At 40.4% G+C, this 23,607-nt stretch overlaps 2 protein-coding genes across 4 annotated transcripts in view; both read left to right on the plus strand.

Annotated features, from left to right (window-relative positions):
* The first annotated feature begins 7,017 nt into the window (after window positions 1-7,017).
* LTV1 (LTV1 ribosome biogenesis factor) lies at window positions 7,018-20,667 on the plus strand. Of its 2 annotated transcripts, none has more exons than XM_036249420.1 (11): window positions 7,018-7,148; window positions 8,136-8,267; window positions 9,198-9,395; window positions 13,709-13,796; window positions 16,366-16,507; window positions 16,846-17,104; window positions 18,045-18,172; window positions 19,114-19,253; window positions 19,775-19,827; window positions 20,004-20,204; window positions 20,338-20,667. In XM_036249420.1, the coding sequence occupies exons 1-11, from the start codon at window positions 7,146-7,148 to the stop codon at window positions 20,446-20,448; spliced, it is 1,455 nt and encodes a 484-aa protein (XP_036105313.1). In that variant the 5' UTR covers window positions 7,018-7,145; the 3' UTR covers window positions 20,449-20,667. The 2 variants fall into 2 exon arrangements, with proteins under 2 accessions (XP_036105313.1, XP_036105314.1); XM_036249421.1 differs by having other exon boundaries at window positions 9,198-9,371.
* A 658-nt stretch (window positions 20,668-21,325) lies between these two features.
* Window positions 21,326-23,607, plus strand: part of ZC2HC1B (zinc finger C2HC-type containing 1B) — a 35,109-nt gene continuing 32,827 nt past the window's right edge. Inside the window, exon 1 of one of the 2 annotated variants that reach the window (XM_036249434.1) lies at window positions 21,326-21,414. In XM_036249434.1, coding sequence (XP_036105327.1) covers window positions 21,387-21,414 — 28 coding nt within the window. In that variant the 5' untranslated portion in view covers window positions 21,326-21,386. Of the gene's footprint in view, window positions 21,415-23,103; window positions 23,146-23,607 lie in introns of those variants that run through there. The other variant, XM_036249435.1, reaches the window with a different exon arrangement.

Below are 23,607 nucleotides of genomic sequence, written 5' to 3' on the forward strand. Positions count from 1 at the left end.
AATGAGTCCCCTCTGCCAACTGAAAAACTCCCAGGTACTTAATCTCGCTCTAAGATCTTCTATAGTTTCACCACAGACCACGGTTCCAAATTACCGTCCTTTTAGTTCTCACTTGGGCCAAATCAAATGAAACTCATTGTTCCTCAAATACATTATGCACTTTCCCAACATTACAACTTTTTTCATGCTTTTCCCTCCAACTGGAATTCTATTTATTAACATCCCACCCATCTTTCTAGGAAGGTTCAAATGTGTCCTCTGATTATTGCATTTTTTAAATATTCTTTCTCTCTGACTAGACCCTACCTATTTAAATGGCATTCAATTCGATTTGTGTCTGTTCCATAACAATGTCTAGTCTTCTTGGTCCCTGAGGCCAGAATGCTATAGTGCTCAGGGTGGAAAACAAGCTGAAGACGGCAGGGAAAAGTGAAGAGCTTAACAATGGTTAAACCTGGAAGGTCCTTGTAAACCTTCTAGAGGAGATTGGAATGTGTCCTTAGGACAAGAGGAGTCCCTTGAAGTACTTTAAACCCAGATCACATCCTCAGATTTGTCCTAATTATTCTGGTCACAATGTAGAGACTGGATTGGAGAAGCAACAGTGGGAAACATGAAGACTGGTACTATTTTCTTTAATTTTTCTATTTCTCATTAACAATTGCCATTTAATATTATATTAGTTTCAGGTGTACAGTGTAGTGGTTAGACATTTATATAACTTATGAAGTGACCCCCTTCTAGTACCCATCTGACACCATAGTGGAGACCATGACTGTTACTGTGACTGTGCTGGAAGGCGGTGGTGGCCAAGGTGTTCGTGATTGGAATGAAGAGATTTAATGAATCAATGGACAGTTGGAGTGCTGGCTGCACCTGGGAAATGACTAAAGACTATACTCACGTGTGTGGCTTGGGCAACTAGGTGGAGAGGGTGATGCCAGTGGCGGAAATAGGAAACAGCAGAGGTGAGGTTGTTGGAAGATGGAAGTGGGGGGAGGAGCTGGAAGAGGAGGGTAGGAGGTGTGGAGAGGTGAGGGATTCGCTTTCATACATGAAATGAAATTTGTTTGAATTGCCTGCCTGTTGGGACATCCACATGCGAATAATCCATCGGATAGGAGTCCAAGGTCAAAGAAAACATCTTGGCCACTGAGAGGAAGCTGAGAACCATCAGCAATGGAAGCTGTGGCAATGGACACACTCATCAGTGTGTCTTGAGACGGTGAAGAAATTCTATAAAGAAAATCAAATGAACTATATTTTTGTTGCCTGCATGTGTCCTCAAATGGTAAAATTATTTCATTTACACATTATCTGAATGCTTTAGCTGATACACATATTTTTAATTTAACTGCGTTTTACTGGCTAGCTTAATTTTAAATAAAATGGAGTAGCACCTTATGGAGGGGGTTAAGTTGTAAAGAAAAAAATTATATTTGAAAATATCTTATGTTGCCTCAAATACAATTTATACAGACATAGTATCTCAATAGGTCCAACAGAGCCTTTTTTTACTTTATCAATGCAATGTTTGGGTTTTTTTTAATTAAGCCACAGATTAAGAAGTTAGTTTACATTTAGGTGCTATATTGTGTTTTTTAACCCCTCTCCCCCAAAAAAAACCTTACCTTTAAGCATAAGAATTACACTCATCACAGTGAGATGCTCACACTATAAGCACAGGGAAGAGAGTGATAGAGAAAAAGGAAGTAACTGTCCCAGCTTACCCACAGTCTGAGTACCTGCTCATTGATGGAATGACAGGCAGAATCACTCAGTAGTTATGTAATCTCTCAACAGTAATAATGGTAGTCTCTCATTTTCTGATAGCATAGTTAAATTTATATTTAAATTCATGCATGATCTAGTTACCCCATATTTATAAAATGTTTTCACGTGTTTCTTTATTACTTAAAAGAAAGAGGACTAATGATTTGTGAGCTTTTTATAGCCTAAAACTAGAATGAATGCAACCAACCCAAAGAATACTCAAAATTCATTTTATAATCTAAAAAGCATGGTAAAGAAAATTAATTTGGATTAATGTTTCCAAAGAGCATTCACCAATGAAACACGTACTTTTGACTCTAACAACAGGAGCCAGTAAACAGAAAGCCAACCAACAGCAAGAGCTTGTGTAGTTAAAAAGAGATTTAAAGAACATACAATATAGGGGCTAGAAGCAAGTAAGAGACTCTAAGTATGCAGTATAAACGACCTGAAAGGCACCAGGAATTGAGGGGAAACAAAAGGATTGGGATCCTAGAAAGCTGAAAGCAGGATCTAGATGCAAGCTAGCAGATTCCCATTATGAGAACCCGACTTGAGGCAAAACATGTTTTTCCTGACAAATCCCAGATGTTGGAGGAGGCCCTGGTTTCAGGGGATGGCCATGCTGAGGCAACAATGAAGTTAGGTGAATAAGTACCCTTAGCTGGGAAGAGGACAATCACTCACTTCCATTGAGCTCTGACCACCAACTAGGCACAGATCCAAGCATCTAACACACAATTTCTCATTTAATTCAACAAAACCCTATGAGATGAGTATTAATAACATTATCATTCCTATTTTACATTGAGGTGAATAATGGAAGCCCCCTTGCCCCAGGTTATACAATGAGAGTGAAGCAAACACCAGAAACTAATTCCAGTTAGCATGCCAAGCATACTACTGTTATTATTTAATATTATAGGGAAACATTTGTGCTTCAGTGAAAAGTGATGCACTTTTTAGATAAGCACTCCCAATTCTGACTTTATGTGGGCTTTGCACCTTTCCTTGCCTTTGAGCTATCGTACAGTTTTGTAATTTGTGGAAAATTGACAGCACTGAACACAATTCTTGTCTCTACGCATGTACACAAATTCTGTCCAGTGGAGGGTCAATTTTCTTCCCTTGATCCTTGGGAAAGAAGCCAATTTTGTCTCCATTTGCACATTCTTTTCAATATTCCTGCTCTAGGAATGTTTCTGTTCTTCTGATTGCCTTCAGAACTAATTAAAACATCTTATCAGTTCTCTCCTAATGATGTGTTAAATAAAATCTTGAACATGTGCTCAATATGTATGTGTCATGATTTTACCATTTAAAAAATATTCTTTAACGATATTTATTGAAGCATATTATATTAGTATCTAACCTGCCCCCTCTTTGATTTTTGTCTTTAAGTATCTTTACTTTTTTTTTATACAAATGAAATACTTAAAATTGTCATTGCAAACATGTAAATAATGAATAAATATCTCAGATAGAAATTGAGAGCTTCCTGCAACCCCAGATCCTCATGGATAATTGCTGTGGCCAGTTTGGTACATAGTCAACTAGATACTTTTCTGTGCTTGCACTATGATATTTCTGTGTAAAATAATTTTCTATTTATATATTTTTTAGCAAAAAGTGCCATGTACTATGTTGTTCTGCAGCCTACTTTTTCTCCCCCAACTTACTAAGTGGCTGTCAATATCAATATGCCTCTCCTTAGAACAGTATAAATGTTTGTGGTGGTGGTAGTGGTGTTTTCTATTATTTCTTTACTAATGGAATTTCAATTATTTTCTCTATTACAAATAGAGCTACACTGACCATCCTGTTACATCCATCTTGATCACCTCCCCTTTTTATAAATTAAGTACCCCCCATAAGCTCTATTAATATTGTCAAGCATGTAATTTATAATTCCTAAAGTTACTGTTTCAGGGTGTAGCTAATTTCCTCCAGTTTGGGGTACATTGGTTTCCTGATGCTTTGGGATCCTTGAGTGATGCTGATGAAGACCCCTCCCCCTGCTGAGTGTGATGTAATCAGGGCTAAGATGATAAATACAATTTCAATAGGCAAGCTGATTTCAGCTGGAAAAGATAAGAACATTTTTAAAGCCTAAACTAAGCTAGAAATTCTGTTTATTCACTTTGGAATAGATGCCATTAGTTACAGCATACTAATAAGAGAGTAGAAGTGTAGTTGGATTTATTATCATTGCTACAGCATTTCAGTTCTGGGTGATTTAATGGTAGGAAATAACATTTTAATGGCAGGAAATAACATTATGTTAAGACAAGCCAGAGTTTTGTATAGAACCATTTTAATGAATGCATTGTGCTAGATATGGTATTCAAAAAGTACTAAATGATCTAATATAGATACAGAACCCAGAACAGTCTCCGACACCTGCAAGCTCATCCTATGTGTTGGCTTTTCGTAATGAAGTGTATCGTGATGGTTAAGGGTGCGATTCTCTAGCTACATCTGGGTTCGCATTTTGGCTTCACGTTTGGGGCAAAAATCACTTGACTTTCTGTTCCTCAATCTCAAATCTGTAAAATAAAAGGATAATAATAGTGTATCTCCTTAAATCCTTGTGTAGGAATTTAATGAGTAAATGTAAAGTACTTGAACAATGTAATTATTACTGAGTCTTTACTATACTATGCCCTGGGGAAGTAAAGTTGGCAAGACAAAATTCCTTGCCCTCAAGTAGGTTCTTGCAGTCTGGTTCTAAAACATGAAAATAATAAGGGTTTACAATTTAGAGTAACTGAGTGGAATAGTGTAATCACAGGACACAGTGAGAACATTTGAGATGGGCCCTAGTTTTGACTAATGTAGGTATACCTTTTTATTGCACTTTGCTTTATTGCACTTCAGCAGTGTTGCATTTTTTACAAATCAAAGGCAAGATACTCCACCAACAAAAAGATTACAACTTATTTTATTGCAACACTCACTTTGTTACAGTGGTCTAGAACCGAACTCACATTATCCTCAAGGTATACCTAGTGGCAGAAATAACGAAGCTAACTTGAATAGAGAGTGAAGGGGAAGAGCCTTTTAGATGGGCATGAGAAAGTCAATCTCTTTTAGGTACATTTGAGAACTACGAACAGTTTGATAGGGCTGGGTCATAGAGTGGTATGTGGAGCAGTAAGGGGACAAGATGCTAAATTGATGGGTGGAGATCAGATGATATAGTCTTGACTGTCATTGCAGTAGAGTTTGGACTTTATCCTGAGGCCAGAGGGTAGATATTGAAAGTTTTATACAGAAAATTACATGATTGCATTAGAGTATTAAAATTGATCAATTTGATAAATGGGGTAACGAAGTGATACATTTGGATATTTAGAAGGCAGAATGGACAGAAATTGCTGGCTGACTACCTTAGTGAGGTGAGTAGCATATGGTTAAGAGTATGGCCTTTCTCAACCAGACTGGTGGGCTGCACATCTAGGCTCTTCCACTTACAGTGTGACCTTGGGCAAGTCACTTCAATTCTCTGAACCTCAGACTCTACATCTATAAGATAGTTTTAGTGTTATCTATACTTTACAGGCTTATCAATGGAATTGAATGACATAATGAGTAAAAAGTGCAGCACACTGTGTTTAGTGTTAGTATTAAATGTGTGTGTGTGTGTGTGTGTAGATAGATAGATAGATAAAAATAGAATATTGCTTAAAAAAAAAAGCAAGCAATGTGGTTAAGTGGCCAGCCTCTAGTTAGACTTGAGTTTAAATCCTTGCTCTGCCATTTGACTAGCTGTGTGTCCTTGAGAAAGTTACTTAACTATCTTATGCCTGAGTTTTAGAATTTGTAAAATAATAAAGAGATAATAGCACCCCTCTCACAGTGTTGTGGTAAGGAAGGCATGAAATAGGTCAGGTAAAGTACCGTCAATTCATCCAGGGGTGGGGAATGGCTGGTCTTCAGGCCTGTACTGGAAATCAATACCAGCTAACATCACACACCTCACCAAATTTGCCTGACCAAATATAGCAGGCTAATTTTTAAGTTGATAATTTTGTATGACCCTTGAATGATGTTATAAATATCCAATGGCCCTTGGCAGAAAAAAGGTTCCCCACCCCTAAATAGCATTTATTAAGTATATGTGCCAGGCACTAGTCTAGGCCCTGAGAATAGACAAAGTAGTAAATAAAACAGAAAATCAAAATTAAACCTGCCCTCATGCAGATTAATTATAACGAATATCTGGCACATAGAAGTGTACTATGTATTATTTCTGTTACAAAGCATTTTCTCACGACTTCTGTGGTCCTAATCTAAACTGTTTCTATAATTTTTATTGCAATGCAAGAATAATATTCCATAAATATTTATAATGGTAATAGGATATAGAGATGCTATCCAAGATAACTCAAACATCGGAAACACTCCAGAAATTGGGAAGGGGAAACACAAATTTGAGAAAAGGTCTGCCGACAAAACTGAATGCATTACCACCCCTTCTAGCCCAGGAAAAGCTCCGAATGCTCCAGCACCTGGCTGAAATCCTCCTGGGCGAGCTTCTAGCCTGTTTGCTTAAACCACGTTGGAAAATTTGAGGAAGGAATTGGGAGAGAATAAACTAATGTTTCCACTTTATAAAGTTTGCAAATACCCGAGATTATGAATATATTGTATTAATTCAAATGCCTCCATTGTCGATAGTCTTGGGGGTCTGATTAACTGAACGTTTTAACGTAGTTCATTAAATAGTGTAAAATAAAGACTTGGTTAAGCCTGGTACAGCCTAGAATAGCAAGGCCCCGGGATCCTCTGTTGCTAAGGCAACCGACTCCGCGCCAGCCCAAAAGAGCGGGAATCTGAAACCTCGGGCACTCGGGAAGGTGGCTACCTTCCGAGCTCACGGTTTTTTGTTTTGCTTTGTGATGGTTGGAAACAGACAGGGAACACAAGTGTCAGTGGAGACGCTAGATTCGTCATCTCTATCCGCGGCAGAGGGCGCTATAAAAGCAAGCTCCCCCCAAAACAGCATCCCCCTGGGCACCTCCCCGCCACAGAGGCGCCTGCGATTCCCTCCCCCCACACTGGCTTACTTTTGGCCGGAAAAGCCCCGCCCCCGGGGGGGTGGGAACAACCCACCGCTCGAGAGCTTCTCGCGATCTTTCGGACGGAGCGAGCTCTGCGTAACTACCGGTCGCGATACTTCAGCTCCTCGGCGATTGGCCCATTTCCCTGGCCTGCTCCAGGACTTCCGGTCCGGGTCCCGGCTTTGCATGTGAGTGTGTTCACGCTTCCGGGAGCCGGTCCTTGCCGGCGTCCCGACTTAGCCTGTCACCTCCTCGGGAATCGGAGAGTGTCGTCGCCGCTGTTTGGTGTGAGTGCCGTGCCCAGGCAGCATGGTGAGCGAGCCCGGTTGTCTAGGGGCGGGGCTCTCCGGGTTTGCAGAAGCCAGGCTGGTTCCCTTAGTGCCAGTGGCCACTGCGGCCTGAGCCTGGGGGGCTGGTCCGAAGGTGTGGGGAGGCGGCTCGCAGCGCAGGGTCCGGGTGTGGGTCACCCGCACACTTTCAAGTTTAGAATGGGTGTCTTACGGCCAAGACCTCCCTGGGAAATGGACGTTAGAGATTGGCCTCCCCTCTGCCCTGAAGGGCCCGAAAACCTTGTGACACAGGGCACAGATGTACCACCCTCTGCTTAAGGGGTCGGCTGAAAGGGGTGTGTCTGCCCATCAGTTTGCTCTGGGGAAGGGAACTTGTGGGAGAGTCTAAGGTTCGGCCCAAAGCAAGGTGGCCCACTCAGCTGAGATGATGCTTTCTCAGTTTAGAAAGTCAGGGTTAGATAGCGAAATAAAGATGTGTAAAAGAATGATGATCTTACTGAACTTCAGCTGTTGTGCCGTGGTTTCACGTTAACAGTTGGTACACGAGGTGCGTACCCCACTCACAACTGCCTTCCCCACATTTTCTTGTGGCAGTCTAATTGTCATTCTAGTTCAACCTGTCAGAGATCCTCTCTGGGCACCCAAAGTAGCTCTTAAGTCATGTGCCCAACACTGTGTTTTGTTTTGTCTTCCTTACCCGAAACCATTTTTTTTTTTTTTTGAAACTTTGCTTGAGAAGAATAGGGACTTGTCTGACTCCCAACTGCTGTGTCCCCAGCGCCCCATAACGAGGTTTGCCTACAGAGTAGGTGCCAACAAATGTTTGTTGGAGCAAGGTAAGTATGGAGCTGATAAAACATAGTTGATGTTGCCTGGCCTAGAAGGGGAGGTTTCAGAAAATCTGTTCATCCTTCACATAACTTATTGAAGATACCTACATGGACTATGAGACTATTCACTGGTGTTTTGGTTTTGTTTTCATGGCTTGTTCTGATTCTGTCCTTTAAAGCCTCACAGGAAGAAAAAGCCCTTTATAGAAAAGAAGAAAGCGGTGTCTTTCCACCTGGTCCATCGGAGCCAACGAGATCCTTTAGCAGCAGATGAGACTGCACCCCAGAGGGTTCTGTTGCCTGCACAGAAAGTAGGTGTTGTTCTTTGGCCATTGAGTTTGTAGGTGGACTGTCGGTATTTTTTAATACATTGTTTTAGCCAGCTGCTCTTTTCAGTTAACTGATCTTCAGGGAAACAAAATCTGTGACTTAATTATCAGTAAATGTGCTGGTTTTTATATCATGCATATTCATCTTCATTGAGAGGATAAAGCATCTTTATTTGTGCTGTTTCAATGAGCAAGTCCTATAGAGTAATTATAAATATTTACTAAGCCATCAGCTACAATACTGCATGATGTTATTTAGGGCACAACCAAATGCTCAATCTCTGCTTTCTCCAGAGTCCTTCCACTTCATAACCACAAACTGATTTTGCCTCCTGGTCACTCATCTCATGAAATGTAAAACATTAAACATTCATAAGTTAGCTTTAGAAAATGCCAGGGAGCCTTTAAAAGGTTGATTTGATCATTATCAGTCAGTATACTTGTTATGTGTGCATAATGTGAAAGGAAGTGTTTTGGGGAACATTGGGCCTGTTTAGCTTTTCAGTAAAGCCAGTTTGTGTTGTACATTGTTTCTTTGCATATAAATACAAGAAATTGTACTTAACCTTTCAAGGCTCCCTGGTCTTTTTCCCTAACCCTCTAAGTATATGATAAAACAAATTGTGTGTGTGTGTGTGTGTGTGTGTGTGTGTGTGTGTGTGTGTTTCTTGGCTTGCATTGTTGCACAGAATGTCTAGTGAATGGAGGACAATTTTATTCCATTATAATTGTATATGGCACAATGGTTCAGGTGCTCTGTGTTTCCTGAATTTGTCAAGAATTTGTTGTCTCATTCCTATCAGTCAGTGTCCATGTGCCATCTGTTGTCTATTCTAAAAGCTGTCTCATTGGAAGGTTCCCTGTGCCCTAACATTGAAAGAGGTACTAGTTCCATTTTGGTTATTATCCTAGATAAATGCTGAAGAGAGACGAGCAGAACAGAGGAAGTATGGTGTGTTCTTTGATGATGACTATGACTACCTCCAACACCTGAAGGAACCGTCTGGGCCCTCAGAGCTTATTCCCACAAGTACCCTCAGTGTACCCAACTGGAGAAGTGAAAACGAAGAAACTTCATTAATTTCAGTAAGACTTTTCAACAATTTAAGTGTAAGAGAGTATAGGGGTGAGTGAAAACACCATTTTAAAATCAATATAACTTTGGGGCAAGAAATGGGGCAGGCTCTGCTCTCGCTGAAAGTGGTGTGTGTGTACACATATGTGCAATCAGGCAAGAGTAGGCCACCTCTACTCTGGTGGCAGTTGTTAAAAGTGACAACCTTTATAGGGCTAGAACTTTTTATCCTCACCCGAGGACATTTTTCCATTTTTTGTACAGATAGAGTGGGTGGGAGAGAGAGAGAGAAACATCGACATGAAAGGGACACATCGAGTGGCTGCCACCCGCACGACCAACCAGAGCTGGGGACAAACTGCAACCGAAGTACATGCCCTTAGCAGTAACCGAACCCGGGTCTCTCCGGACCACAGGCCGACGCTCTAACCGCTGAGCCAAACCGGCCAGGGCAGGGCTAGAACTTTTGATAGATGTGGTCATGTTAGATCAGTACTTTATCTTTTAAGTACAAGTGAGAGCACATAATTATATGAAATCTTTTTTCCCCTTTTTATATTAAGGATACCCCTGTTGCATGGCTTTGTTATTTTTATTTACTTATTTATCTTTTTGTCTTAGTATGTTTCTCTGTGAAACTTTTGTATCACTTGGCAAGTAAAAAAAGAAGACATTTATGTATTGGGTTTAATGACAAGGGAAGAGAGAAAAACAGGCATCAATTTCTCCTGCTTCTCATCCTTCGTCCTGTCATGGTCGAGGCATTTTTTTCCTCGGGGAAGTTGTGATCACAGCTTCTTCAGTCCATAGCGTCTTGCTGAAAGACAGTTAAAAGGGTTCGATTTCAGGGTATCGTCCCAAAGAAAGAGGTAATAACTGCAGCTATTTGTTCACTCACTAGGTTGTAGCTCTCTTGTAAGGCTGCACATCCTACTACCACATCTCTAATCTGGCTTACCTTCCCCTTCTTCCCCAAGGCTCTTATATAAGTAGTGAGGTACTTATTGTATTGACTTCATGCTACAAACCATCGAGGGAGGAAGGGGTGTCTAGTAGTGGTTCAGTTTCTTTATCTTATGGGAAAAAGTCCTAACATTCCTCGGGCTGAGTGTATGGACCACTACAAGGTTAGCTTTTATTTCCTAATTTACATGTGAAAGTAATCACTGTCTAATCAGCTATATTTTGAGGGCTGCATTTTTTGTTTTGTGTTTGTTTGTTGTTTTAATTGAATTGGGATGACATTGGTTTGCAAAACGGTGCAGGTTTCAAGTGTACAACTCAAAACATCATCTGTATACTGCATTGTGAGCACATCACCTCAAGCAAAGTCTCATTCCATCCCCATTCCCCCCTTTGCCCACCTCCACATAGCCCACCCCCTCTCCCTATCACCACACTGTTGTCTGTGTACCTGTGTTAATTATATGTTTTTGGATGATCCCTTTACCTTCTTTCATCCAGTACCCCCTCACCCCTCTTCTCTAACAGCTGTCAGTCTGTTCCATGTGTCCATGCCTGTTTCTGTTTTTGTTTTTTTATCCTCACCTGAGGACATTTTTCTATTTTTTGTTCAGACAGAGTGGGAGGGAGGGAGAGGAAGAGAGAGAGAGAGAAACATCGATGAGAAAGGGACACATCGAGTGGCTGCCTTCCGCACGACCCAACCAGGGCCGGGGACAAACTGCATCCGAGGTACGTGCCCTTAGCGGGAATCGAACCCGGGTCTCTCTGGACCACAGGCCGACGCTCTAACCGCTGAGCCAAACCAGCCAGGGCTCTGTTTTTGTTTTGTTCGTCAGTTTATTTTGTTCATTAGTTTCCGTGTATAAGTGAGATCATATGGTATTTGTCTTTCTCTGACTGGCTTTTTTCACTTTTAACAGAATAAGGCTCTTCTACTTCAGTGACGTTTACAAGGATGACTGCATTATGTTTAAAAACAAACTGGCCATTGGTTTTCTGTAACATGATACAAAAATGTAGATGAGTCCTATAAGTTTTTTTTAACTTGAAGGTAATTTGTAACAAACCACCAAAATTGAACAAACCACAAATTTTGAATAAGCCCTACAAACAGAAAGGCAATGCAGAAATGCAATACAAAAATTAGCCCTGCTTGAGCAGCCCCCGATTTTCGCTCGCAGGAAAGCGGGTGCTGCCATGGTGGAAAGCAGCCGGGCAGGCTCGGTGTCCAGGGGGGCGGGAGTGGGCTTACAGCTCTGAGCACAGGAAAGGGTTTCTCCTTGTAGTATTTATTATCGTGGTATTTATCTTATTTTTTATTGTTGTTATTTTGTATCCTACTTATGATTTATAGGTAATGGTGGTTGGTAATTTAACCTACTTTGCCCACCCCTGTATTTAGGAACTGCTGAAACCAATAAAAAGTCCCCTCCTCTTTTTAATCATATCTAAACTCTAATTGTGTATATGATTCTTTGACTGTTTCTCAAGATTTGGAAACATCTTTAAAGGCCAATTCACTAAAAACAAGGTGACCCTCCCCTTTTTTTAACCTCTAAATTCCAAGGATTCAAAATCACAAAATATCTTTTTAAAGGTTCACATAAATATTTTACCACAATTTTTTTTTAAATGTAATATACAAAAACAGTTACTACATTGTGCACTTTAAATGGGTGAATTGTATGGTATGTGAATGATATCTGGTCATTCTGTTTGTTTTTTTTAAAAAAGGACTGGACAGCCCTGGCCGGTTTGGCTCAGCGGTTAGAGCGTCTGCCTGCGGTCCGGAGAGACCCGGGTTCGGTTCCCGCTAAGGGCATGTACCTCGGTTGCAGTTTGTCCCGGCCCTGGTTGGTCATGCGGGTGGCAGCCACTCGATGTGTCCCTTTCACATCGATGTTTCCCTCTCTCTCTCTCTTCCTCTCTCTCCCTCCCACTCTGTCTATACAAAAAAATGGAAAAATGTCCTCGAATGAGGATAAAATAAATAAATAAATAAATAAAATAAAAATAAAAAAGGACTGGACAGCCCTGGCCAAGGATCTCAGCTGGTTAGAGCATCGTCCTGATGCACCAAGGTTGCGGGGTTTGATCTCCAGTCAGAACATGTGCGACAGCCAACCAGTGAATGCATAAGTAGTGGGACAACAAATAGGTGTTTCTTTCTCTCTCTAAAATCAATTTTAAAATAAAATAAAAAGGATTCTACAGCAGGAAACCGGATCTTTGCTCATATTTATGTCACAGAGGAACTCATTTTGGAAGCTCTAACAGCTTGCTAGGTACGCAGTACTGTGTGTAGCCTTTATTCATGCCCTCGGAGCCTTCCAGTGTAGCATGCTGTCTGGGAGCCAGTAGAATGTACATCTCGGCTTCATGCCTGCTACTCAGATGAGGACAGAGTGGATGGTGAGGAACACAGGCAGGTAATGTGGTGACCCTCACATTATTAACTAAGGTGAAGCTAAGCATAAGGGCTGGTCAACAGATAAGGGCTAGCACATACTGAAGTAGATTGTGTGGGGTGTGAAGAGAGGGGAGTTCGCACAGGGAAAGTTCTAGGACAGCAGTCAAGAACTTCGTGGAGGTAGGAGGAGCTGAGCCGGCCACTATTGGGTGGGTTCCACTGGCGAGAGGAAGGAAAGTTCCCATCAGAAGAAAGAGACATGAGATAGTATTGTGGATCCCGGAACTTCACCGAAACAGTTTCAGTTCAAGCAGGCATGCCATCAGCTTTTGTTTCACCGAAACATGCTGATTCCTCAAGGGTTTGTGAGGATTAAATGGAATAATATATTGGAGAAAGCTTTGTGAATATTTCAGGGAAGCTGCTTTTGAGCTGATGGTGGACTATACATGTTTAAAATATATAACTGGCTCACAGGTGAGAAAATTCAGAATGTGCTTATATTAGTTTCCTTGGACTGTCATAACAGATTACCACTGGGTGGCTTAAGACAACAGAAATTTACTCTCACAGTTGTAGAGGCCAGAAGTCTGAAATCAAGCTTTCATCAGGGTTGGTTTCTTCTTGGGAGCTCAGGAAGAATCCGTTCCATGACTGTCTTCTAGCTTCTGGTGGTTCCTGGCAGTCCCTGGTGTTCCTTGGCTTGTGGATACATCATCCAGTCTTCTCCATCTGCACATGGTGTTCTCCCCTGTGTGTCCTGTGTTCATACAGCCTTGTAAGGACATACCAGCCATGGGTTAGGGCCCACCATACTCCATTATCACCTCTCTTAACTGATTACATCTGCAAGTAAGGTCACATTCTGAGCTGGGTGGACGTGAATTTTGGGAGAACACTTTTCAACTCCGTATAGTAGTTTCAGAAGTGTTGCTGAATAAACCTAACCATTGTGTAATTTCTTTTTTCAAGACCGCAGGAATTAAGTTGCCTTCATCAGTGTTTGCATCAGAGTTTGAAGAAGATGTTGGATTGTTAAATAAAGCAGCTCCTGTTTCAGGTGTGTTTAATTTCTTTACCCTTTCGAGTGGATGGAGCTGTGTTTTTTTAAAAAAGAAACTTACGTATAGTAATAATACAGGGATTTTCTGTTTCTGATAAAATGTTTAAACAATTGAGATCTGTTCTGAATTCAGATGAGAGATCTTTGGGAAGAGATTAGTGTGATCAGTATTCTTTTATTGCCATTATATTCTTAGTGCTTGAAGTTTCTGTTTAGAGAGGAAAGTGGGAAAATTATTTTTGGTGATATAGTGGGTTGTTTTAACCTTGACCTAACCTCTTACAAAGGAAACTAATAATTCGTTAGCTTTACATACTATAATGTAATGTTGAAAATACTTAATACGTTAGCGTTCTAAAGGTCTCCCAAGCCCTGGCCGGGTCACTCGTTTGGAGCTTAGTCCCATACACCAAAAAAGGTTGTGGGTTCAATCCCTGGTCGGGGTGTGTACGAGAGGCAGCCGATCACAGTTTCTCACATTGATGTTTCTCTCACTCTCAAATCAATAAACATATCCTTGGGTGAGGATTTAAAAAAATAAAAGGTTCTCCCAAGAGTATGGAAGTATTTTATATAGAAGTCCCATTCTCACCTAACTTGCCTTAATTTTTTTTTTAATACTTTAATAGTTTTTATTGAGATATAAATGACATACAAAAGCCCTGACTGGTTTGGCTCAGCAGTTAGAGTGTCAGCCAACAGACCAATGAGTCACGGGTTCAATTCTGGTCAAGGGCACATACCTCGGTTGCGGTTCGACCTGGCCCTGGGCGGGTCATGCACGAGGAAGCCAGCTGATGTGGCTCTATCACATTGATGTCTGTCTGTCTGTCTCTCTCTCTCTCTCTCTCTCTCTCTCTCTCTCCCTCTCTCCCTCTCTCCCCCTCTCCCTCTCTCTCCCTCCCTCCCTCTCTAGCTAATGATAAATAGAAAAATATCCTCAGGTGAGGAATAAAAGAAAAACGACGTACAACATAGCAGTTTCAGGTATACAAACAACATAATAATTCAATATTTGTAAATACTGTGGAACGATTACCGCAACAAATCTAATTAACATCATCACAACGCATAGTTACAGAATTTTTTCTTGTGCTGAGAACTTTTTTTACTTGAAGTATTTTTTTATTTTTCCATTGCAATTGACATACAGTATTAGTTTCAGGTGTATAACCTAGTGATTGGGCATTATATAACTTACTGAGTGATTACCCTGATAAATCTGGGTAATCCCTGATTACCCATCTGACACCATACATAGGCTATGACAGTATTGACTGTGTTTCCTATGCTGTACTTTACATCTCGGTGTGACTGTTTTGTAACTACCAGTTTGTACCACTTTTTTTTTTTTTTCATCCTCACCCGAGGACATTTTTCAATTTTTTGTTCAGATAGAGTGGGAGGGAGAGAGAGGAAGAGAGAGAGAGAAACATTGACGTGAAAGGGACACATTGAGTGGCTGCCACCCGCACGACCAACCAGGGCCAGGGCCAAACTGCAACCGAGGTACGCGCCCTTAGTGGGAACCAAACCCCGGTCTCTCTGGACTGCAGGCCAACGCTCTAACCGCTGAGCCAAACCGGCCAGGGCCAGTTTGTACTTCTTGATCCTTTACCTTTTTCACCCAGTCCCTCAACGTCCCTCCCATCTTTCACCCAGTCCCCTGAACCTTATTGTAAACTTGTCATGTAGCATTCATTTAGTAATTCATTCTACAGGTTTTTGAGTTGCTGCTATTTTACAGGGTCTTGGGTTAAACCAGAATAAAGCATAACCCCTAACCACAAGGAATTTATTATCGTTTGGGAAAGATAGGTGATAAATGGTAATTCCAATTATAGTTGCAAATGAGTAAATGGTGAAGCACCAAACAAGCCTGGGGAAGTGGGCGAGGCATCCTAGAGGAAATAATATCTAAACTGATTTCTTAGGTCTAAGTTACGCCCGTAGATGGAGGAGGGTGTGGTAAGGAGGAAAGGATATTCCAGATGAGGAAGCTCTGTGTGCAAAAGTAGGACCACAAGGATGGAGGAAACCACACACGTTTGGATTGGGACTCCTATGATTAGAAGCTGGAGGACCGAGCAGTAGCTGTGTTGTGAGGGGTATTAGAAGCCATGTCAGTTTACAGGTTTGGACTTGAAACTTTTTATTGAACTCTGTAGTATTTTTACTTATAGAAGAACATAGCTGAAGAAACAGGTTGGGATTTACTAAAATCTCAGTGTGAAAAGACTAGGTTTAATGGGCCACAAATACTCAATTTCAGTGACTTCCAACAGGTGAGAGTTATTTCTAACAGGTGAATTTAAAGTCCAGTTTTCTTCCTGCAGATCATAGCTTTGAATTTTGCTTAATAGTTTAATGTAGATCTGTAATGGAAGGTTCCCCCCGCCCCTTTTTTATTTTCTTGCAGTCATCCATCTCTATTTCTCTCACTAAATTGAATTTCTTAGAGTTTTTAGTTATTCTTTTATGCTCTGGCATATTATAGATACAGTATGATAAATAAAGGAATGATGCTTTCTTGGGAATTATTACTCAATTTTTGTTTTTCATCTAGGGCCTCGGCTGGATTTTGATCCTGACATTGTAGCAGCTCTTGATGATGATTTTGACTTCGATAATCCTGCTAATCTGCTTGAAGATGATTTTATTTTTCAGGCCAATAAGCCAACAGAAGAGGAAGAGGGAGTGGATGTATGGTATGTGTGGTTTGTTTCAAAGCAAGATGACTGCTTTAATAGGATAATAACCGTAGAACATTACAGCTGAAAGAGACCTTCAGGACTTTAGTCTGAGAATTCCGTATTTCAGCAGACAGGTGAGACTTGAGCTCTTTACAAGCCATCAGCAGGTGGGGCTAAAGTCCAAGTTGCCTGGTTGCTAGTTTACTATTTTCCCATGCCAGGCAGATCAAGCAGCACAGCTGTTCTGCCTAAACAAGAATCCTCCCTGAAACCCTCAGATTTTACTGTGTAAAGTCATTTGGTTCTGTTGTTTTTCAAGTTGTTTTACAGTTAATTTATGACTCTGATTTTAGGAAATCTGAGGCTGAAGACGGCAGTGAATGGGAAGACGTGGTCGACGAGAAGGAAGGGGGCAGTGATGACAATGACTATGACTCTACAGGCTCGTTCTCAGACGAGGCTGTGTCTGCCCCCGGGAAGCCTCCGGGGGCTCTAGAAAACCTCTTGTTTTGGGAAGAGGAAACGAAAAGTCGCTTTACTGAGTATTCTATGACATCCTCAGTCATGAGGAGAAATGAGCAGCTGACCCTACATGATGAAAGATTTGAGAAGGTAAGGTCCCCAGTTCAGGGCCTTTGAGTACTGGTTCCTAGAAAATTATATATGACATTGGAGCCTCAAGCCAGAACTCTCAGCAATAGAAACAGGCTGTAACTTTTATTAAAATAGACCATAAAACGACCCTAATTTTAGTTCAGGGAAGAATGCATATAGGTCAGAAGATAGCTTATCATAGCTTACCAAACCTCCTGACTTTGCTGTTAGAATGGTGATATTTTGATTCCAAACCACTTTAGTCAGAATTCCTAAGATTATGCTATTTCCTCAAGCACTGAACTGAGCATAAACAAAATTCCTTTTTTTTAGTGTGTTTTTGCTCACTGATAAATCCCAAAGCCTGAAGTGGTATCTGGTGTGTGGTAGGAGTTTAAACTATGAACTGTGATTGATGGATGGAGGAATAGATGGATGGATGGATGGCTTCCTAAGATGGAGATTCTGGCTTTGCTGCATCTCACTAAATACTAGTTTCTCTCTTCTCGCAAAGAAACAGGCCAGCTGTCACTACAGATAACCTCACTTCAGGAGTTAGATCACTTCTGGTATTGTGAACAACATTTGAATAATACAGTAGACATCATCTAAAGAAAGAAATGAAATTGGTAGATTAGTTTGCATAATTAATGAATTTGCAAGTATCTAAAATATTCTGAGGTAAAGATTTCTGCCCAGTAGTTTGCTCTCTAAGCTGAATGGGATAACTGTCTTCATTGTCAGATTAAATGGCAGCCTATTGGCCGTCTTTACGTGCTGGGTGGAATGTCTTCCACATCATACTCTTATGGTGCAGCATCCTGCTGATCTTTAATGGTCATTGTGATCTCATGGTAGTGCTTACATTCTGTAGGAGTAAAATTACTGTAAAAATAACATTTAAATGCTGTGTTTTTCCTGAATACACCCATTTTCATGATATCTCTTTATATTCAAGTTTTATGAGCAATATGATGATGATGAAATTGGAGCTCTGGATAATGCAGAACTGGAAGGTTCCATTCAAGTAGACAGCAGTCGCTTAGAGGAAGTTTTGAATGACTACTATAAAGAGAAAGCAGAGAAGTATGGTGACTTTCATGTTTACCTGTTTTTGTTTTTGTTTTAAATTTTCAAATAAAGTAATGGTACATGTGAATCATAAATCACCCAGTCAGAATCCATATTAGGAAGATGGTACATTTTCCATAACCTTTGGCTCACATTTTGGTAGGAAGAGTTCTGAAGCTGAACATAACAGTGGGTGGTAACATACTGAAAACCACTTTCTCTGTAATTTGTCTTAAGAGAATGATCAGTAATCGAGGTTAAAGGGGGAAGTGCAAGGTCACATTCCACTTGAGAATGAGAATGAGATGGTGCTTCTAGCCTCTTTGGCTGAAGAATTATTTGACTTCTAAGTATATACATTCTTAATCCTCCTGAAATGCCAGGCGTTCTGTGAAGTAGATATTTGTGGCTTATAGAAAGATAAGAGGTTATCTCTCCCCTCGGATTAGTAGAACTTTCCAGCCAAATACTTGGTTCATCAGCATCCACATTAGGTGGTTTCTGAGAGAAGCTAATGAGGTGTTTCATCTGCTGGAAAGGTCTGATGTTCGTGATCACTGTCATGCGCAGACCCTGCAGCAGGGTCAGAGCAGCATGCTTGGGGTGAATTATCTGAATACTTTAGAGACAGATGGGCTCATGCTTTTCGAGGCTTTAAAAAAAGATTGTTTTGAAAAGCTGCTATTTTGTTTAATGTGTTATATCCTTGCAAAGATGCAGACGGGTTTTTCCTTTCTGTCAGCAAAATGAACGTCCAGAACCTGCTGGAAATGAGAGGCAGGGTAGATAAAGCTAATTGTGACAGGAAATAACAAACAGGACACCTGAGTATGTGGATTTAACAAATGCTGTTGTTTTCATAACTTTTTAAGTGCATGTTCAGCAACATACAGTAACATAGGTGGTGTTCCTTTTTTTTCTCCTCCTATCTTCATTTTTGAAAACTTAACCAAAAGTTGTGTAAAACTGAGTACTCTTGAACCCTTCGAGGATCAGGACCTGCCAGCGAATGAACTTGATGGGTCTGAGGAGGAAGAGACCGTGACTGTGGCTCTTGAAGAAGTCAAAGAGAAGTGGGATTGTGAATCCATTTGTAGTGAGTACCTGAGGTCCACTTGACTGCCATTAAGGATAAGTGCATCAACTTTTGAAAAAGTTTATATTTTGTGAAAATAATTGGGAAAAAGAAATACTTCTAAGTTATAAAAAACATCAAAACATTTTTTTTTTTTTTTTTTATCCTCACCCGAGGACACCCTTCCATCTTTTGTTCAGGTAGAGTGGGAGGGAGAGAGAGGAACAGAGAGAGAGAGAGAGAGAAACATCGACGTGAAAGGGACACATCGAGCAGCCGCCACCCACACAACCGACCAGGGCCGGGGACAAACTGCAACCGAGGTACGCGCCCTTAGCGGGAACCGAACCTGGGTCTCTCAGGACCGCAGGCCGACGCTCCAACCGCTGAGCCAAACCGGCCAGGGCACATCAAAACATTTATAAGAGAAACTACAGTGTTAATTTTAACTATGAAAACGCCAAAGCTGGAAACGTAGTAGGAACTCTAATGTTTTGCTAAACTGAAAGTGTACTTATTAATACATGACCTTTTTTTTTAAGGTACATACTCAAATTTATATAACCATCCACAAATTATCAAGTATGAACCAAAGGTAAGTCCTAATGTCCCAAGCTTTTTGAAATATGCAGTGCGGGGAAGGACGTGTGCAGATTATTTTCTCTCAGTGGCTTTATCGCTAGTGGATAAAGTGACAGCAATGTGTTATGAATGAGCTATTCTTTAATCAGAATGGGAAGTAACCCTAATGCCATTTTATCTTTATTTCAGCCCAAACAAATTCGAATATCTTCTAAGACAGGAATACCTCTCCATGTCTTACCTCAGAAAGGGTTCACAGCAAAGCAAGTTGAACGAATGCAGATGATTAATGGTAGTGATTTACCCAAGGTGTCAGCCCAGCCACGCTCTAAAAATGAAAGCAAAGAAGATAAAAGAGCAAGAAAGCAAGCTATAAGAGAAGAGCGCAAGGTGAGGGCCCGTTCTCGGATGGGGGATTTACAGAGAGCTGGCGGCAGGGCAGTCGTGGGAATTTCTGTTGTAAAATTAAAATTAGTCTGCATCGGTTTGAAGATTTGAATAACATGAATGTATTCTTGTACAGGAACGGAGAGTGGAGAAGAAAGCTAACAAATTAGCCTTCAAACTGGAGAAGAGAAGGCAGGAAAAGGAGCTGCTGAACCTAAAGAAGAATGTTGAGGGTCTGAAGCTGTGACATAGAACACTGGGGATAAGGCGCGCTCGCCGCAGCGGTCCGCAGTGAACGAGGGTCTTCAAAGCGACAGGACTGATCTGCCATTGCTACTGGCAGGTATTGAGAAGAAAACAGGACAGTAGCTGTATTTATACCAGCAAGGTTGTAAATACTGTAATATTTTTACATTTAATATGATTTTAGACTTGCTCTAAAATAAATGACTTCATGAATGTGAACTGTGGATAAATTAAAGAAAAAAGTCTTCATAATTTAAATGTAATTGGTGTGTTCTTCATTTATTTGTATGGTTGTCCCAGTTGCCTTTTGCAGTTGTTCTCAACTATTTCTTTGAAACATCTCCACTCCTTTTCAGAAAAGTGGTTTAATTTGCTGTATGTAAAAAAGGGGCCTGTTTAGACTAATTTTGAAATGCTGAGTGGGAAGAAGTTTTTCTAAGAAGGTTCCACTGGTAGGACACTAGTGCAAAGGTTATTTCAAAAGGATGGTAAAGCTGAGTGTTAAGGTGGTTGGGACGCAATTACTGGATGACTTGCTTTTGAATTCAGGGACAGTGAAGACAGGAAACAGAAGAAGTGATCAACCAAACTTCCTTGGCTTCAGTGAGTACCTGGCTCAAAATCGGAAATACTCAGTTTAAACTAGGAAAGTTTGTCTTTCAACCATTATTTAATGCTTGGAACCATTTATACTTGATTAAAATACATAATTCAAAACTCAGCTTTTTGATGAGTTGGTTTTTTGTTTTTTATTTCTTTAAGCATTTTCAAGGTTAAAGCAATGACACCATCACAATTGTTAATTATTTGGTAAACTGTGACCTCCTTGCAATAGACCTGTTGTTAGTGACCCTTATTTATGTGTCCATGACTAATGGGTTATCTGGACTGTTCTGGAAAGGAAATCTGTGAACACTGTTGATCTGAGTTGGGAACAGAATGTCTACTACAGAACCATTTTTAGCAGGTGAGCTGCATTTAATCTTACGTTATTAGCAAGTGTCTTTGTAATTCATTTGATAATGGCTTTTCCAAAGTTGGTCTTATTTTGTTCTCTATTGCCAGTTTTCAATCTGAATAATTATTGTAGGAGTTTTAAAAGAGTTTGGAAAACAATAGCATTAGGTAACCTACCAGCATTGATACAAAAAACATCACTGAAGAGCTTGTCATTACAAAAGTAGAATGCTGGAAAGTGTATATCTAAATGCCAACCTGAAGAAGCAAAGGGTCAGATGATTGTGATAGTATTTGGAATGTATTAAATCCTAAAAGAATTGGACATTTATTTTGGTAGATATCTCAATAGAAAGTTCTCAAAACCAGCAAGAATCTTATGGACATGGAATGTTACTTCGACTTGGTGCTATTCAAATTCCATCTTACGAGTTTCTAATTTCACTGTACTTACCCGAAGAGTTTAAGTCAGCACATCACATATTTTGCAATTTAGAGAATGTGACTGTAAGCCACAAGTCTTGGTGAAATATAGTGTGATTTGTGTGAATTATCCTCCACATTTAAAGATCTGAATTTTATCCTGGGGAACAAATTCTTAAACAATATTTTGAATTATTTCCTAATATTTTGGGATATTTGTGATTTGAGTCATCTGTAAACAGTGGTTGGGGACTTAACATAAGCTCCATGCTAAGTGTTGGGAGTCCAAAGCGATAAAGGGAGATTTGCCTTCAAGGACCACATCATCTAAGGAGGCAGGGTGTGTGCAGCAAAATACAACTAGCAACGCCAGGTCCCTGATAAAGTACCACTTGAAATGAAAATCTGGATACTTGCTGTTCCCCTTGAAGTGCTCTTACTGCAGATAAACCTTTTTCAAGGCTTTGCTCAATTATCACCTTCCCATAAACTTTCTCTGACCATGTATTTAAAAATACATCCTCCCTCCCCCGTTTTTAAATCCTAATCTGAGGATATGTTTATTGATTTGAGAGAGAAAGGAAGAGGGAGACAGAAACATTGATGTGCCTCCCATACATGCCCCAGCTGGGTATCAAACTCCCAACCTTCATGGTATACGGGATGACACTCCAAACAACTGACCCACATAGCCGGGGCCTCCCTGGTATTCTTTATATTCCTTCCCTGCTTCATGTCCATAGCACTTATTGGCATCTGAGATATTTTTCACTCCCCTCGATAAAGCTGAGGGCAGAGCGTTTGTTTACCACTTTATCCCCAGGGTCTAGAACAGTGCCTGGCTTTTGGTAAATGGTCACTAGTGTAGTATATAAATGAATGGATAGTTGGGAAAGACACTTCAGAAAAGAATTGCTTAAACTTGATGGGAACAATGGGAAGCACCCTTAATACTAGCAAGGAGAAAGAATGCCTAAGGTATCCCAGGTAGGGGGGAAAATCATGAAGAATTTTCCCGCTTTATTTTAAGGGCCTATTTTGTTTATGAGTGTTATAAAATCTCTGTTTTCAGTTATTTTAGGACTGCTATGTTACAAATCAAACTATCAAAAACAATTACATTTGTGTATATGACCTGTGGTATATTGTATCCACACATCCATTGTGATGTCATCAAATCACCTCAGGTGAAGGACAGAATTTGAGTGTCTTGGTATCTTGACTGTTTACATTATCAATACTTCAATATTGCTTCTTCCTGTGTGTTGATATTAGTATGTTTTGTCCAGCTTGTTTGTTCCAGTTAACGCAGGAGAAGGTAAAAATTACAATGGCTTCACATTTTAATTGTGAGACTTACAGGAAAATTTATAATAAACACATATTATTCAAGTTAAGAAATAGAACATATAGGCCATCAGTTGGTCCATCCTTGCACGCTCCTCATGTACTGTATAGATTTCATCACCTGTGTGGTATCCCTAAACATAGTATTTTGTTTAGTTTTGAACAACTGAGAAGTGTAAGTATAGCTCTGTGAAGGCAATATTTGCCACCACTTGATGAAGACATCCTTGAGAAGATGGGCTAAATAGTCTCTGAGTCTGATTTCAGCTTCTAGTTTACAAGAGTCACGTGTGGAGATGTCAGTGAGCCATGTGATGAGTGAGTCCTGGGGGCGTAGGTCACTGCAGTTGGAGCATCCTGGATCTCCTGTAGAAATGTCCTTAAAGGTTGTGTGCTTATTTTATATTTTCTGCTTGAAAACTCACCTTCCTCC

This window comes from Molossus molossus, unplaced genomic scaffold, assembly GCF_014108415.1.
Source record: "Molossus molossus isolate mMolMol1 unplaced genomic scaffold, mMolMol1.p scaffold_m16_p_8, whole genome shotgun sequence".
NCBI lineage: Eukaryota > Metazoa > Chordata > Mammalia > Chiroptera > Molossidae > Molossus > Molossus molossus.